The sequence below is a fragment of the Dermatophagoides pteronyssinus genome, unplaced genomic scaffold, assembly GCF_027571235.1.
Source record: "Dermatophagoides pteronyssinus isolate colony J.1.1.1.1 unplaced genomic scaffold, Derpt_VIB-CSIC_2022.12 sq0012, whole genome shotgun sequence".
NCBI lineage: Eukaryota > Metazoa > Arthropoda > Arachnida > Sarcoptiformes > Pyroglyphidae > Dermatophagoides > Dermatophagoides pteronyssinus.
The window spans coordinates 1,033,419-1,051,306 of NW_027461536.1; the positions used below are offsets into that span (position 1 = coordinate 1,033,419).

General features: G+C 27.9%; 1 protein-coding gene across 1 annotated transcript; it reads left to right on the forward strand.

The window, feature by feature from the left end:
• Positions 1 to 633: 633 nt before the first annotated feature.
• LOC113791052 (uncharacterized) lies at positions 634 to 17,539 on the forward strand. The gene is made up of 8 exons (XM_027340771.2): positions 634 to 1,663; positions 15,128 to 15,534; positions 15,733 to 15,772; positions 15,914 to 16,035; positions 16,208 to 16,256; positions 16,481 to 16,608; positions 17,076 to 17,287; positions 17,366 to 17,539. The coding sequence occupies exons 1-8, from the start codon at positions 832 to 834 to the stop codon at positions 17,460 to 17,462; spliced, it is 1,887 nt and encodes a 628-aa protein (XP_027196572.2). The 5' UTR covers positions 634 to 831; the 3' UTR covers positions 17,463 to 17,539.
• Positions 17,540 to 17,888: the final 349 nt, after the last annotated feature.

The window sequence follows — 17,888 nt, forward strand, 5'->3', positions numbered from 1 at the left end:
CAGAAAACAAAACCAAAAACCAAAATTCAAACATCAAGAAAAAAAACCAATAAGCTGAATAAAGTGAATATAATAAGATGATAGAATAGATAGCAAATAAACAGCTACAATCCGATTGTGTGAAACCCTTTTCTGTTTTTTCCCCAAAATTTTATTTATAACAAGGGTGGTTTGTCCAAACAAACAAACAAACATTTTCTTCACTTCACTTTTCGTTGTTAATGATGATGATGATGATGACTGCTTATATTTAAGTTTACAATGAAGTCTTGATCTTCATCAATTCTGTTTGTTTAGTTAGTTATTTTTTTCTGGGTCTGGTGTTTGTTTTACGCCCATTTTGCTTTTCTTGATTCTTGATTCTTTTTCATTCATCAATGATCCTCGAAATGAGTCCTCACCCAAAACAAAATAAATTATTAAATTCTGTTTTCCATCTTTGTTATTCTTTTTTTCTTTTTATTCTTTCAAATCAATTCTGTTTTGATAAGTTATTCTTATTTCATTTAGTTTTTCATTCAATTCTGATCAAAATGATTAATAATTTTTGCTTTTGGCATTTTTTTTTCTCTCTCTCATTTGGGCATTATTATTCATCATTTCATTTCTTTTTCTATTCCATTTCTTTTATAGATTCTACATACATACATTTTTTCCGTAAATGAATGAGTGTGTTTATGTCAATTTGTTTCATAAGTTTTTTTTTGACTGAAACATCGACTTCATCGGGATATTGTGTGTATGTGGAACAATAGTTTCAAACGGATAATAATGATGATGGTGATACGTCATCTATTGACAGGATAGAAAAAAAATATAAGTTTTCTTTTCATGCAATACATATTTATCAACGAAAAGAAAATAATGACCATAATCGCAAAAATGGCTTCTGAATATCTACGACGAATAAACGATAGCAGCAGCGACGATACAAATATTGTTGATTATCATGACCCAAAAATTCAATTATTATCATCATCATCATCCGAATCGATAAAACGACAACAGATTTTATCAACATTGTCAACAGAAATCGATGATACAGAAATTCAATCAACAACAACAACACCGACAACGATAACAACAAAATCATTGAATTCAATTTTGTTGAAACGAAATTTTCTAGTTGTTGAAAACATTTTCAATGATAATAATGATGTTTATTATAATGTGAATATTTCAACAGCTACCAATAATAGTGATGATGATAATAATAATAATGCATTGGTTGTCAATATAATCAATAATAATAATAATAGTATTGATAATAATAATGAATTCAATGATAGTAACAGTGATTTTCAAATGAAAAAGTTTTTTGTTCAACAACAACAACAACAATGTAACGATGATGAAAATAGTCCTCGAGCAATAATGGCAACAACAAAAAAGTTATTGACAGTTTCAACATTTCCATCATCATCATCATCATCATCATCGACAACAACAATGAAGACAAATTGTCAAACTGAATTAGAATTTCAACCACCCAAAATAACATCATCATCATTAATGATGATGATGATGATTAACAACGTTTGGCCAAAATGGTCATCATCATCATCATCAACATTACAATCAATAAACTATGGAAATTATCGTATTGTTATGTCGATCATATTCATTTTACAAATATTATTCATCAATCATCATATTGATTCTTGTAAGTTTAATATTTTCTTTTATAATTTAGATGTTTGAGTGGGTGTTTGTGTGTGTATCTTTTTTTTTGTTGAAGAAATTGGTATTCTACTTTTGCACTTTTTTTTCCTCTCATAAAGCAATCAAATTATTTTTTTAACAAGAATTTGAAATGGTAGAATTCTTTCGACTTTATTTTTTTTATCAAGAATTTGAAAGAATTGAAATTCATATTTTTATAAATATTAATGTAATGGATGCTTCTGTATGTCTTGCTGTTTGTATTATTATTGTTTCGTTTTCTGTTGCTGTTTCGATAGAAAGATACTAGTAATAAAAATGATCATTTTTTTTTGTCGATATTGCCGAAACAATGTTCAAACATGAGAAGCATTGTTACTCTATTCTGTTTTTTATTTTCATTATCATTCGATTATTATTATTATGTTGTTGTTGTTGTTTTTTTAGTTGCAAAAAATTATCATCATTTTGATCCAATGGATCTTTTTTTCAAATAAATATATTTACTTGATCAAATAAAGAAAGAAAGAAAGAAATATAAAAGTCATATAAGAATCGATTATTATTCGATTTCGATTATAAATATCAAAAAAAAAAAGAATCACATTTCTTATGATATTGAGATATATAGAGTAGAAACAAAAACAGACAAAAATGATAATGATGGCCTAAGAAACAGAAAAAAAAGAAATATATTTTTTTTTATTTGAAAAAAATTACTTGGTGATCCAGAACCAAACAAAAAGAAAAAACGATTCACATTTGGTCGACAATTTCATATCAATATTTCTTTCTTTCTTTAGACCATAAATAGACAATACACATTTTAGGTTTATTTTCAAATCCAATCCATTATTATTATCATATATACTCTTTCACTTAAAGATAGATTCAAAATAATAATAATGATATGCTTTTTGTTTCATTGCTGTTTTGTTTCTTGTATGTCTAAAAATATGATTTGAACCATTGAAACCGATATATATTGTGTGAGATACACAATTGGGCCAAATTCATTCTTTTTGGGTCCAAACATTCGATAAATAATATTTTGAAGAAAAAAATCCTATGAGAAAGTTTAGAAATTTGTTTTTGTATTTGTATGGTATGTGTATGGTCGTTACAATTGTTTCAAATTGTCGTCAATATTATCCGTACTACACACACACACGCACATATTATATTCTGTGATTTCTTTTTCCATTTATTATCATAATTCGAATGCCATTATTTTTGATTTTTTCTTTTGGCGGAATTGTATTTCCTATTGATTTGATATTGCCTATTTTTTTTCTTTGATTTCTCTATTTTTATTGATTGTCGTTGTTGTTATTTTTGCACTCATTTCTCATGTGAATAAAACACAGATGAAAATTCTGATATTCAAAGTAACCAAGGACTTATTTTTTGAAGGTGTTTTTTTGTATTTTGTTTTTGAAACAAAGTCGATTATGTGAAAATTTTAAATTGAATTTTATATTGTTCAAATTGATGATGTTTCTTGTTGTTTTCAAATCATTATTGATTGATTAAAAGCTTTCAATTGATTGGATTTTTTTTTCTGCTGGTGCAAATATTTGATTGAATTTTAGTGGTTTGGTTTGGTTTGGTTTCCCGTTTATCTCTATCTATTTTCCCTTTATTGTCAATAATATTATACAATGAATCAGCATAAATAATGAATAAATGAATTGAAAGAAGAAGAAAAAAACGATTTGTCCACAATTGGGATCCACAACACACACACACACACAACCCAACCCAAATATAAAAAATGATGATAGTCATGAAAAACAATCAATTTTGATTTCAAGTGTACGGTAAATTCTTTCGTTTTTTTTCTTCTTCTTCTTCGATTGTCTGAAACTATATAATATTTTTTTGTTTGTTGACCATATTTATATTCTTTGGCGTCTAGATAGTTATTGTTGAATGAATGGCAAGAATGGTGTTGTCAGTTTATTTATAAATATGTCTTGCAATTTTTTTTTCTTTCGTTTTTGTTTTGTTTCATTTTAGCTTATTACGACATATTTTGTTTTTGTCTTTGATTTTTACTGCTTCTTTTGTTGTTGTTGTTTCATATTTTAATTATTGATTTTTATTATTGTTGTTGTTGTTGAGTTTCAGATTTTTTGATTATATTCTGGCAATCCTTTCTATCTGTGTCTGTGTGTTTGTCTGGTTAGGGAGGTTTATACATTTGAATAATTTATGAAATTTTATTTTGTATATGGATTTTTTTGTTGTTGTTGTTTGAAATGGAAAATTTCCAGAAAATGAATTTTCAGAATTCAACTTTTTTTCCTTCTGGTTATCATATTATATTCAAATTATCTTTTTTTTTTACAAAAAGTCCATTTATAATAATCATCATCGTGTTGTTGATGATGATGAAAATCCCAAACTTGTTACCAAATATATAAAGATATCATAGTGAATGGAATTAATGATAAGCTTAATTCATTTTCTTCTTCTTCTTTTTTTAAATCCAGAATGAATGAATTGTGCTTCACAGAATTTTTTTCTTCTTCTTGCTTGTGGTTGTTGGGTTGGATTTGATTCCCATCATCATCATCATCGTTTGTCTGATTTGTTGTTGTTGCTGTTGTTTGATAATAATATCCTTTTGAAAGAAGTAAAAGAATATTCTTTCCATTTCAACCAACCAACTCCACCAACATTTTTCCCTTCAAAAAACAAAAAAAAAAAACGGTGTTATGATGATGATGGCCAAAAAAACTAAATCAATGTGAATAAATGTGACAAATTTTCTATGGACCATTTTCATATTTTGTGTATGAATAATTAATCTCTCTCTCTCTCTCGCTCTTTCGTTTATTTTCCCCTTGCTATTCTAAGCAAAATAATCAGCTAAACAACGACAACAACAACAACAAAAAGAGTAACTTGTTAATGATTACGAGTCTGGGCTCAGAATAAAAACAACAACTGTGTTTTTTGTTTTCGTTTGTCAGGGCGAGAGAAAAAAAAATCCCAGAAATATAATTCCTATTTGAATGAGAAAATTATTCATAATCAAAAAGATGGAAAAAATTTCCATAGTGTGTTTGGATGGATCGAGATAGAAAATATCTTGCCCGCTAGCTATCAATAAATTGGTGGAAATAGATTTCTTCTTCTTTTTCTGTCTGCCAAAGAAAAAAAAATCCATATTGATGATTTATATTTATTTTTTTTCAGATTGGATTTTTTCTTTCTGCTGTTCAAATCATCTTCACCTTCTTCCTTATCTTCTTTTTTTATTTCGTGTGTTTGTTTGCTACTGTAAAAACAAAATAGTCAAAATCTTACGGGTGTCGCCAATGATGATTCTTTTGTTTCCTTTTCTTATCCGGTACTTTACCCAGAAAAAAAAAAACGGTTGACTTTGAAAACATTTAACCCACCAAAACAGAAAAAATGATATAACTATCGTCTACAACATCATCATCTTCTTCATCATTATTGTCACTAGAAATATAATATAGATATTGTTTTAAGCAGGAACACTGAACAAAAAAATGGTGTTAAACTAAATGAAACGAAACATTGAAAATTTATATATATAGAAATCAGAAAAGCAATGAGATTTTTTTTTGTCCACTTTTTTTCCTGTTGTTTGTTTGTTTGTAAATGTTTGGATGGATGGATGGATGACTGATTCTGGACCCTAATGATAATGTTGTTGTTGTTGTTGGCAATTAGGTTTTATTTTGTTTTTCTTTTTCTTCCCCTCTTTCTTTCGCTCTGAATACTTTGGATATCTGTGTGTGTGTGTGTGTGTGTGTGAGATAGATGAATAGATAGATTCATTTTTTTTTATACTTTTTCTTCGTTACTTTTCCATATCTCTCGGGAACTTTTTTTTCATTTTTTTCTTTTTTCATTTATATAGAATTTCACAAAATAAAAAGAATACCTCTATGACAAAAGAATTGGTCTTGATTCAAAAAAAATTTGTTTTATCCATTTTTTGTTTTGCCAGAAATCATCTCTAGATATTCCTGATTCCATTTTGTTTTGTTTTTGTTTTTGTTTTGTCGTTTTGTTTTGCTTTCCAATGATTCATTTTTTTATATTCTCGTTCTGGTTCATCATCATCATCATTGTTTCGATTCTTGTGTTTGTTTCCCCTTTTGTTCATTGCTTAAAGAATTTGATGATGATGGTGTTGGGGGGTAGTTAAATAAATGAATAAACGGAACACAAGAAAAAAAATGTGAAATTCACGCACGAATAACTCGAATTTATGAATGAATGCTATGCTGTGTTCGGTTTGGCCAGATTATTTTTATGAAAAAAATATATATTTTTTGACCATTTGCCTTGTTTAGATTCGATTTTCGGTTTTTTGTTTTGTCTCTATATATCACAAAGAATCATATACCAAAAAAAAAGCTAAAGTTTTAAATTATGATCCATATTTATATTGAGTGAAAAAAAGAAAATTGTTTCCCTTGTTTCTGTCTTGCATCAGAACCAAATGATCGTGTTACCAAAATCATTATCATTAAATTGTTTTGGTTGTTTTCCTGTTGAATTAAACAAAAACAAAAACAAAAAAAACAGTGAAACAATTTGTATTTTGGTGTGAATTTTGTCTGTTGTCCTTGAAAAAAAAACGCAGTAGCAGCAGAAAAATATTTTGAGTTTCAAAATATTTTTTTTTTTTGTTCCCTAGGTTTTTCATCAAGGAAAAATTTCTCGAAAAATTTCCTGGATGCTGAAATGTAATGGATATTTGCTTTTAATTATCGTATTATAATGATGATATATATCTGTAACACACTGTAATTGCAAAAATGAAATTTGATAAACAAAAAAACAAAATGAAACTGGCATTATTATCATCATTATTTTTAATTACAAATTATAGGTATTTTTATTATCATCATCGCCATCAACAACAGCAACAACAACAACATGATCAGCAGAGAAGAAAATAGAGACTGTACTGGAAATTGTATACGCATTTTTTTCGGTTATTCCATGTCGGTTATTCTATATTTCCATACAGTTGAAAAGTATTATTAGGTTGACCAGGTTTTTTTTTTTTGTTTGGACCATTATTATCATCATATGACAAGATTGATGGATGAATGAATGAATGAATGGATAGATTGATAAACAGAAGAATTCTTCATTTTGTTCATTAATCACATTTTTTTTTCTTTGCTTTGGTTCCTAACGGTAACGAATTGAAAAAAAAACACAATGGAAGAGTTGATTGTATCTATATCTGTTATTCATCAAGAATGACACACAAAAAAAAAAGACAAGATATGAATTCGGTTAATTAGTATCATCATGTCGTCGTCGTATCTGTCGATAATAACAGTGAATTCTCTTCTTTGTTCGTTTTTTTTGTTCATTATTTGTATCTATCCATCCACCCACTAAACCACACACACACACACAATGGGTTGAAAAAAAAACAAAAGAAGAAATCAAAATTAATTGAAAAAGGCATTGAAATGAAAAGATACATACTGGACAAACACCATACGCAAAATTAGCTTTATTTCTAGAATTTCATTCGGGCAATCATCACCAAGATGAAGATGATGATGAAATTCTTTCATCATCATCATCATTACTTTTGACGCCCAATTATCTTTTTTTTTTTTTGGTTTTCTTATTTGGTTGATGATATCCATCCATTTGAATTGTTGTACATTACCGCCTTTTTTTTGCATCGTTTTTTTTCGATGATGATGAAAAACCATCTGGATTCTTATGTAATGTACACCTACACACACACACACACACTTTTTTGATAGGATTGTCTTAATGAATGAAGAAGAAAAATGAAGAGAAAAAAATCTTTCATCATCACATTTGTGCAGCAAAAAAAGAAGAAGAAGAATAATTCTTTTACATTTCCCATGTGAATTTTATGAATCCTTTTGTGTGTGTGTCTGTGTTTAGGTGAATCTATTTGACATTATTTTCAAATGAAGACCAAAAAAAAACCCTTTCATCATCATTTGTGTTGAAAGATTTCTACACTTTACGGCTATAGTTAGTTAGTCATTATTCTTCAGATGATGTACCAGAAAAAAAAACCAACAACAAAAAAAACTTGGAATGTTTTCTTTCTTTAACAGGTTCGCTACCAGCGACGCATATGTGCGTCGTTTTAGTTCTTTATTTTGAACCCGACGACGCAAATATGCGTCGTTTTTGTATTTACATTTAAGCAAATATGCTTGGTTTTAGTATTAACATTTGATCGAATTTGCGTCGTTTTTGTTTTTACATTAGATCGAATATGCTTGGTTTTTGTATTCACATTTGATCAAATTTGCGTCGTTTTTGTTTTTACATTTGATCGAATATGCTTGGTTTTTGTATTCACATTTGATCAAATTTGCGTCGTTTTTGTTTTTACATTTGATCGAATATGCTTGGTTTTTGTATTCACATTTGATCAAATTTGCGTCGTTTTTGTTTTTACATTTGATCGAATATGCTTGGTTTTTGTATTCACATTTGATCAAATTTGCGTCGTTTTTGTTTTTACATAAATGCAAATACTCGTCGTTTAAGATTTTACATTTATTTATCAATTAGATTTTTCAAATTTCTTATATAATTACTTTTACAAATATGCGTTGGTTTTAAAATCATTGCCATTCAAAGTTCTATTATAAAAAATTCCATGGGCTGTGGTTAAAGATTTGTTTCTCAAGCGCTGGTAGCGAACGAGTTAATGTCATGGATATTTTTTTCGAAAATAAAAAAATAAAAATAAATGATCCTATTTCGACAGAATGAAGAAGAAAAAACGAAACAAAACTCTTTTTTTTTTGAAAATTTTCTAGCACATCAAGATCCCTGCGGCCGTCAACTTTTTTTCTGTTGTTGTTGTTGTTGAAAATTCTGTATTTAACTTTTTTTCTGTTGTTGTTGTTGAAATTTGTCACTGCTAACAACAACAACAACAAAATTCTTTTGGGATTCTATTTCTTTTTTTTGGGTTGACAACAACAACCGAAAAAGATGGATAGAAATATAGTCAGAATGTCATGATTATCCTATGTGTTTGTTTAGAGATTCTTTTTCTGATTATTATTTTGATTCGATTGATTATTTTTACCTGTTATTTTTTTTCTAATTGTTGTTGTTGTCATCACAACCAAACAACAACAACAACGACAACATTGAAGCTTAAATTTCCGACAACAACAACAACAACAAAGCGAAAGAATTTCTATTTTTATTTAACAACAACAATAACAGAAAAAGTATTAATTAAGTCCACACATTTTTTTTACCCAATGTATTTAGTGTTTGATGTTTGTATTCTTTTCTATCTTTGAAAGTATTTCATAATATGATATTTAGCCTAACATGTTCTATTTTTGTTAACACTAATTAACACTATATTTTCTTTCAAATGTTGTTCGGAAAATTGATCTTATGATCCCCTTTTTTTCTCTCATTCATTATTTAGATATACATTGTGTGATGTAATGCGCTGTTGATTACATTCAGTTACTTACCTATTTTTGTATCATTGTCATCTGATATGTGAAGTGTTAAACAAATATAGATTTTGTTTTTGTTAATGATAAACTTTATTTTTACCTGTTTCTTTTTTTGTACAGTATGGAATTTCTTTGGTTTATTTTTGTTTATTTAGACTTGAAATCAAAAGTGAAACAAAACTGAAATTATCTTTTTTGTTTTGTTTTGTTTGCCGAATTCGTTTCATGAAAGAAAATTCATATTTCACATTTAAATGACAAAAATTTTGTTTTGCTCCAGATTTAGCATCACGATTGATGATGATGATAAAATGAAAAAATTCTAGCTAATAATTAATTTTAAGAATTTTTTCATTGTCGCGTTATTATTCTTTTTTTTTAATTTTTGTCGCCGAAAATAACAAAAACGAAACAATAAAAAGAATGAAAAATGAATTCATTCCGTGCTCCCATATGGATATACCGAGGTTATTCTGCTGAACATGGTGATGATGATGATGACAATAAACAAACAACGCAAAAACAATGATCAAGGGATTTTCTGTTTTGTTTTGTTTTCCAGAAAATATATGCCAGAAAAATTATGAAAATTAAAAAAAAATTTGATTTTTTTTTTGTTCTCAAAAATTCATTTTCATAGATTTTTATACGGAGCGAATGAAAAGATATGCAAAACAATAAATAAATAAATGATGCGGTTGGTTGTGATGATGGAAAAAAAGCAATAACAACATCAACCAGACATTAACCAGATGAGAATTTTCGTAGTTAAATAGGATGTGAAAGAAAGAAAGAATGCCATTTTATATTGATGACAGCCGCCATGGTGATGATAATAATAATTAAAAAAATTTTTTGTTGTTTTTGTTTTCTATTTAGCCTATTCTACAAAACTGTGTGAAAAATTTCACACAAAAATTTCCATTTTACCATACTGATGACTTTACCGAAATGTGTTTCATTGATTTCCGGTTGCGTTATTACTACAATGATTGCCATAATCATCATCATCTTTGTCATTGTCGTCGTCGTTTTGGATTCCATAAAAAAATTTTTTAATTGCAAAGATATATCATTATGTACAGGATGATTTCTGGTTCCAATGACATTCTGTGTGTGTGTGGAAAAAACATTATATATTCCAACATAATGAATAAATATTATATGATAAACAAATTATTCTTTGGATAACCGATTAGTGTGTGTTTGTGTTTAAAAAGTAAAAACCAGAAGAAGAAAAAAACATGAAAAAAAACAATATGGAAACTTATTACGCAGAAATGATCGATAATCAATTATTATTTTTTTCAGAAAATAATTTTTTTTTTTTTTTAAAAAGAGGATTCCGTTCCATTCATCCACCCATTTTCAATTTTTCAATTTGAAAAGTCGATGAATTGAAAAGAATTTCAATTATCTTTTCATTCTTTTCGTTGAATTCTTTTCTGTTTTTTTTGTCTTGTTTCTCTCTCATCTCTCTCTCTCCGTTCACAATTCATTATTCATTTTTATCAAGTTTTTTCCCGTTTGCGCTTAAGTTTTTTATTATAGTTTTCTCGTGTTTTGAATTTTTTATTTTCATCATCCGTTATATTATTCTATGTGTATTCTCTGTGCTTGTGTATTTGGCTGGTTGGTTGGTTTTCCATCAAACGCGACTGAATGGAAGAAAAAAAACAACTTTGCAGCTTTACACAGGAATTAGTATTCGACAAAGCACATTTATCGTCGGTTATTATTATGATGATGATGATGATAAATTCAACAAAATTGAAATTCTTACCGGATTTAAACAAATTTGTTGTTGTTGTTGTTTTTTAATTTTAAAAACTATTATTCTTATCCTTTTTTTTCGTCTAATATTTTCAATTTCCACTTTGAAATTTTTCTTGTTTTCAATATTCTCGTTCTTTTTGTTGAAGAATTTCATTTACTAAATAGAAATCGAAAATAGAAATAGAGAAAAGATAGAGACAGTTGCTTGAGTAATTTTTTCGGGAATTTCGGGATATGAAGTTTTTTTTGGTCAAAATTTTTTACATTCATCCATGTGTGTGTGTGCAACTAAGTGGCATAGTTAATCTAAACAATCATTTAACAAGATATATATTGAAGAAGAAGAAAGAGAAATTGTATCATTAAACACTTGATATTTGATGGTGATGATGATGATGATGTGTTAATATTATTCGGATGATATTTCATTTTTGCTTTTTGCTTTTTTAGATTAATTCGTTATTTGAGCTTAGAATTGATGATGATGATCCATGATTCGTATATCATAACTTCATCATCATCATCATTTGATAATGATGATTACGAATAAAATATATATATCAAAACCATTGATTCTCGATGAGTATTTTTGTTGTTGTTGTTGTTGTTGTTTGTTTGTTTTCTGTTTTGAAAGAAAGAAAGATTTTTTTTGTGAAGAGAAGAAAATAATGATGATGATGAAGAATTTTCATTTTTGCTATTTGATGATGGTAGTCCAAAAAAAGTCATTTATTATCAGAATATATTGTGTGTGTGTGTGCGTCCCTATCAAAAAAATCTGTCGCGTTCGGGTTCGTTGGTCGCTTGTTTTTTGCTTGGGAAGAAAAATCGACAAAACGTCAATTGGCTTATTCTGTTGTTGTTGTTGTTAAGCACACTGTTAAAAATGGTATGACTTTATAAGTTCATAAAGTGGAAGTGTGGACTTATAAGTTCACATTAGACCAAGTGAACATATAAACTCACTTTAAGGAATTGTGAGCTTATAACTTCACTTTAAGGAATTGTGAGCTTATAAGTCCACACTTCCACTTTATGAACTTATAACTTCACTTTAAGGAATTGTGAGCTTATAAACTCATACGAGAACGTTGTGAGTTTATAACTTCATACGAGAAAAAATGTGAGGTTTTTAAAATAAAAATAAAAACCCCTATACGCAAGCGTTTTTTTTTTTTGATTAAAAAATCTTGATGCGCAAGTGAAATTAAATTAAATTATCGAAGTTTTTAATTATTTTCATTTAAAGATATATTATTAATTATTATAATTATTAAACAAGGCTAATAGAAATTTATCAATAGAAATCGTCTCAGGAACATGAAAAGAGAACCCGACTTGGTTTTCATTGTTCGATCCATCTTTATAGATTATGACCTCGTGATCAAATGGACAAATAAAGTAAATTAGAATCTTTGCATTCATTCGACACTTGTCAGCATTGATAGGACAGATAGCAATCGACCATCCCCAACATAAATGTCATTCTTTCTCAATCTTAGCTTGATTCCGTGTTATTGTAGGTAGTGATAAAAATACTTAAAACAAAACCAATGAGATTAGGAAAAACATGGAACAAGTTAGATATAAACAACAATCATATTCAATGAGCAAACCTGATAACCAAATTTTGTAAACGAACCACACTTAACAAAAATAATGAATAACAACTAATCGAACAGTAGTTTAAATAATCAAAACAGAACCCTAACAGCTAATTTCAATTATGAGGGCGCTCGTCGCCTCCACATGAATTCAAAATTTTCAAAAAATTTTCCAAGTCCAAAAATCCAATTTTTTTAGTTTGTAATTTTAAAAATAAAATAAAATCAAAATTGTGATTTTATAACTTCACTTTAAGGAAGTGTGAACTTATAAACTCATACGAAAAACGTTGTGAGTTTATAACTTCATACGAAAAACATTATGAGTTTTTAATTTTTAAAAAATAAAATAAAATCCAAAATTCGAATTTTTAAAGTCATCCGAAAAACGTTGTGATTTTATAACTTCACTTTAAGGAATTGTGAACTTATAAACTCATACGAAAAACGTTGTGAGTTTATAACTTCATACGAAAAACCATGTGAGTTGATAACTCCATTCGAAAAACATTATGAGTTTTTAATTTAAAAAAAATAAAATTAAATCCAAAATTCGAATTTTTAAACTCATACGAAAAACGTTGTGATTTTATAATTCCATACGAAAAATATTGTGAACTTATAAACTCATACGAAAAACCATGTGAGTTTATAAGTCCATCCGAAAAACATTATGAGTTTTTAATTACAAATAAAATCCAAAATTCGAATTTTTAAACTCATACGAAAAATGTTGTGAGCTTATAACTTCATACGAGAAATAATGTGAGTTTATAACTTCATACGAGAAAAAATGTGAACTTATAAGTCCACACTTCCACTTTATGAACTTATAAAGTCATACCATTTTTAACAGTGCAGGATTTTCCTCTTGGTTCCTGAAAATTTTCTATTCCTAACCCCAGTAATAATACAGTAAAAGTTTCAATTTTTCGTTGAAAAAAAAGTAAAATCAGAAAAAAACAAAGCTGCTATTTTCAATGTTTCTATTCTAAATGGATAATAATGAATTTAAACAAACAATCGATTCAAACACTTTGATAATGGATGAATAAATAAATTTGGTTCAAAACAGAGAAAAAACATTCTGATAAATTGTCCGAAACTGTCCAAAATGAAATGAAAAAAAAATAAAGAATTTTAAATGAAAAAAAAATAAAATAAAATTTATAATCATACGGGTATGACGCAGAAAGATACAGGCGATTGAAAACTCATTCTTCAAAATCATGAAATTCATGGATTCTGTTATCGTTGTTGCTGTCTATAATATCCAATCGGAGAAAGAGAAAAAAACTAAAATTTTATTTCAATCCTTCCTCGTATTTTGTTTTATCAGTAGGTTGTTAGTTCTTTTTTTTTGTTCAACGAAAATGAAAACCAAAAACGGAAAATACAAGAAGCACCAAACACATTGCGTGATCCTAACATAACAACTATTGTGTGTATGTGTGAAAGCAAGACTTGTATGAAACAAAAATCTGGTCAACCCGAATCTAAACTTTTTTGTTTTTGTTTTTAACCCCCCAATTTTATTCGATATTTCGTTTTTTCTCTGGCTATATCAGTTATAGCCTGCCAATATATAATTTAATTTATTGTCGGATTTTTTTTTGTTGCTAAATTCACATGCAGATACAGAATCTGAAATACAGAATACAGAATCCTAAATACAGAATCAGACAGACAGATAGACAAATGTACTGACATTCACTGTCAGCCTGCCCCAATATCATACATATCACATTCTTGAAATGGTATTATTATTATGATAAGATTGGTTTCAGTATCAATTCTTTCTGGTTTCAACATTCTATTTTCTTCTTTCTTTTCTTTCTTTCATTCTTTCTATAAAATTGTGTGCAGCATACAATTTTAATTCAATGGAATTGAATTTTTTTTTCTTCATTTCAAATCAATCCAAAAATAGAATCCAATCAAATGATGAAAGTAAATTTTGTTTCGTTTAAGATTAAAATCAAATCATCAAATTAGAACGAGAAAAGCAAAGAGAAAAATGTACTTTTCTAATTGTTCAATGTGGATTATTACTTGTTTGTTTGTTTTTTTAAAAATTCTATGTAACATTGGCGTCAATAACATTGTTTTTTTCGCTTCCTTTTTTCATTGGATTCTCGACGTCATCGTATCAGATTTTTGGTGATAGTAATATGATTGTTGTTGTTGTCGTTCTGCTTAGCAAACAACGAAAAAAATCAATTTTTTGACATCGATTTTTTTTGGTCCTTTTTTCTTCAAAATTGATTCGATATCAATGTCCAGACAAATGTCAATGTGTATGGTGAGTGGGTGGGTGAAAAAGTAGAAATTATTATTATTGTCGTCATTCTCGTTTGTGAAAGCGAATCCAATTTTCATCGAATGTCAAGTTAAAATCAATAAATTTCAAATTTTCAAATGTTCAAGTGTGTGTGTGTAGAGGAAGGGAACGAACGGTCTTACCATCCAAAAAACGGTTTTAGCTCGGTTGAATGAATCTATTTTTGTTTTTTTTTTAATATTTTTTCGTTTTCCTAATCTTTTTCTTTCGTTTTTTTTCGTTTTCTTGTGGCTTGATTCCATCAATTATAGGTAGTTGTTTACCAACATCATCATTACCGAAATCATCATCAACATCATCATTAACCGATAATCAAATGATGATAAATGATGATGATATTAATTATCCAATTATAACAAATAATAAATTAGCAACAATACGTTTTGTACGTTCATATTCAGAAGAATTTATGTCATCATCTGAAGAACGTGAACGTGGTCTACAATTTTTCGGTGGTACATCAGCCGGTTCATCCGTTGCACTTTCATCATCAACAACAGCATTATTATCATCATCATCTCAATCATCATCATCATCGGCACAGAAACGTATTTCACCATATTTTGATACAGAATCAATATCAACAAATGTAACCATATCTGAAGGTTCAGCATTTGTACATTTACCATGTCGTGTTAAACAGTTAGGTGATCGTACTGTAAGTGATCTACATTTTTTCTTTTGATTATCGATTTTGATTGTGGCGGTTTTTTTGGTTTTGAAATTTTATTCGGAATTTGAAAATGAAAAATTTGCAAACTTTTCAATTTTCGAAGTTTTTTCTTTCCTTATTTGTCAATCCATTTTCTAAACTTTTTCTTTTTCTCTCTTTCTCCTTTAATATCATTTATCGTAGTTATCTTGGATTCGACGTCAAGATTTTCAAATATTGACGGGTAAATATTATTATTAATAAGAATGATGATGATGATGATGATAAATCCATTTATCAATTTTCTCTAATTTGATTTTCAATTTTTTCAATTCAATTTTTTTTGGTTCGCTTCGTTTTTTGTTGTTGTGGAAAAATTACCAAGTCGGAACATTTACGTATACATCGGATCAACAATTTCAGGCCATACATCGTGAAAATTCTGATGATTGGTCTTTACAGATAAGTTATCCAAGAAAAAAAGATGCTGGCATATATGAATGTCAGGTAAAGAGAAAAAATATATTATATGATTACATTATTTATTTTTTTCTTTTTGATAATAAATCACTTTATCCGGTATCTGATTGAAGAAAAGAGAAAAGAAAGATATTTCTGTATAACGAATAATAATTCCATTTCCGAAATGATTTTTTTTCTATTTCTTTTTCTCATTTAGATTTCTACGATGCCAAAAATGAGTCTATTTATTCAACTTAATGTTGTTGGTAAGTGGATTGTTTTGGTTTAGTTTAGTTTCCTTTTTTTGTTGGTTCCAAGAAAAAAAGAAAAAGAAAATAATGAAACTTTTTTTTTACAATTTTTTCTCCCTCTCTCTTTCTCTCTTGTTTAACGTTGTAACAACATTTGCATTTTGCGACAATATTTCCTGATCGGATTTTATTTGATTATTGATAATGATGATGATGATCAACTAAAATAACCAATACAGTGAGTCGAGCAAAAATTGTTGAAGGTCCAACCCTATACCTAAGCAGTGGTTCAACATTAAATCTAACTTGTATGGTAAAAGATACGCCCGAACCACCGGATTATATTTTCTGGTATTATAATGGCCAAGTAAGTCAATATTTATTGATTAATTGATTTTCTGCTTTTTGTTTATTATCAATTTTCGGTTGTTTGTTTGTTTGTTTTTTAACGATCCATTCCTTTTTTTATTTATGTTTTTTCAATTATCATTATTATCATAATACTTTGATATTCTTCTCTGTTTTTTGTTTTACCTCTTTTTCATTTTCTTTCTTTCTCTGTCTCGATTAATAATAATCATGAATACTTGATCGCGCATGATAATGAATATTATAAAAAATAAATACCGTTCCACGACCAAAAATGAACATCTAATGCACGCAATCATGAAAATTTATTTTCCTTTGCTTGCCCATATCTTTCGTTTTTTTCGTTCCATTTTCTGTTATCATTTTTACTGATCATTAAATTATCATTACATTCGTTTCGTTATATGTTCTGTTTCATTTTTGTTTTTGACTATCTCTTTTTCTACTTTCTCTTATTATTTCAAGGTGATTAACTATGGATCACCTCGTGGTATTAAAGTGCATACAGAAAAATCTGCACAAACTATTTCAAAATTGATCATATTGAAAGCTCAAGCTAATGATTCGGGAAATTATAGCTGTACACCATCGAATGCTGAACCGGCACATATTGCTGTTCATATACAGAATAATGCTAATCCAGCCGCTAGTATACAACATGGTAAACGTAGTGCCAGGTAAATATTTCATAAATTAATGAAGAAACAAAGAAAAAAATTTCATTTTTGTTCTTCTTTCTTTCTCAAATTCTTTAGCCGAGAATATAATAATGGAAATGGATGTCAACAATTATATCGATCATCATTCATACTGACCATTTTAACATCATTGATTATGGCCTTGTTTCTATAAATCAATGAAGATGATCATCATCGTTATTGATTTCTTTGTTCTTTGAAACAAATTTGGATAAAATCTTTGATTGCAAAGACAACTTTATTTTCTGAACGAGAAATTCATCGAACAATGAATAATGTACATATAAAATGCTGTTGAAAACAAAAAATTTATTATTTGTTATCATTTAATGTCCCTTGTTATATGGTTTAATATAATGTTTGTTTTCGTTAATTTCAAACAAATCACACACAAAAGACACACATACAACATGTTTCAAAAATATTTGTAAATTTTAAATTGTAAATACTTTCATTTTGGTTTTCCTTCAATTTTGATCAAATCATCATCATTCATCAGCATCATTCAGAACCTAAACAAAAAACAGAAAATTCATCAGAAAATTCATTTCATTCATTTTATCTAACCGCGATCATTATT

Excerpts from the sequence above, each read along its gene's own strand:
- LOC113791052 (XM_027340771.2), top strand. The coding sequence starts at position 832 with ATGCAATACATATTTATCAACGAAAAGAAAATAATGACCATAATCGCA. Across the intron at positions 15,773-15,913 it reads AGATTTTCAAATATTGACGG|TCGGAACATTTACGTATACA; the intron begins GTAAATATTATT and ends AAAATTACCAAG. Across the intron at positions 16,257-16,480 it reads TATTCAACTTAATGTTGTTG|TGAGTCGAGCAAAAATTGTT; the intron begins GTAAGTGGATTG and ends TAACCAATACAG.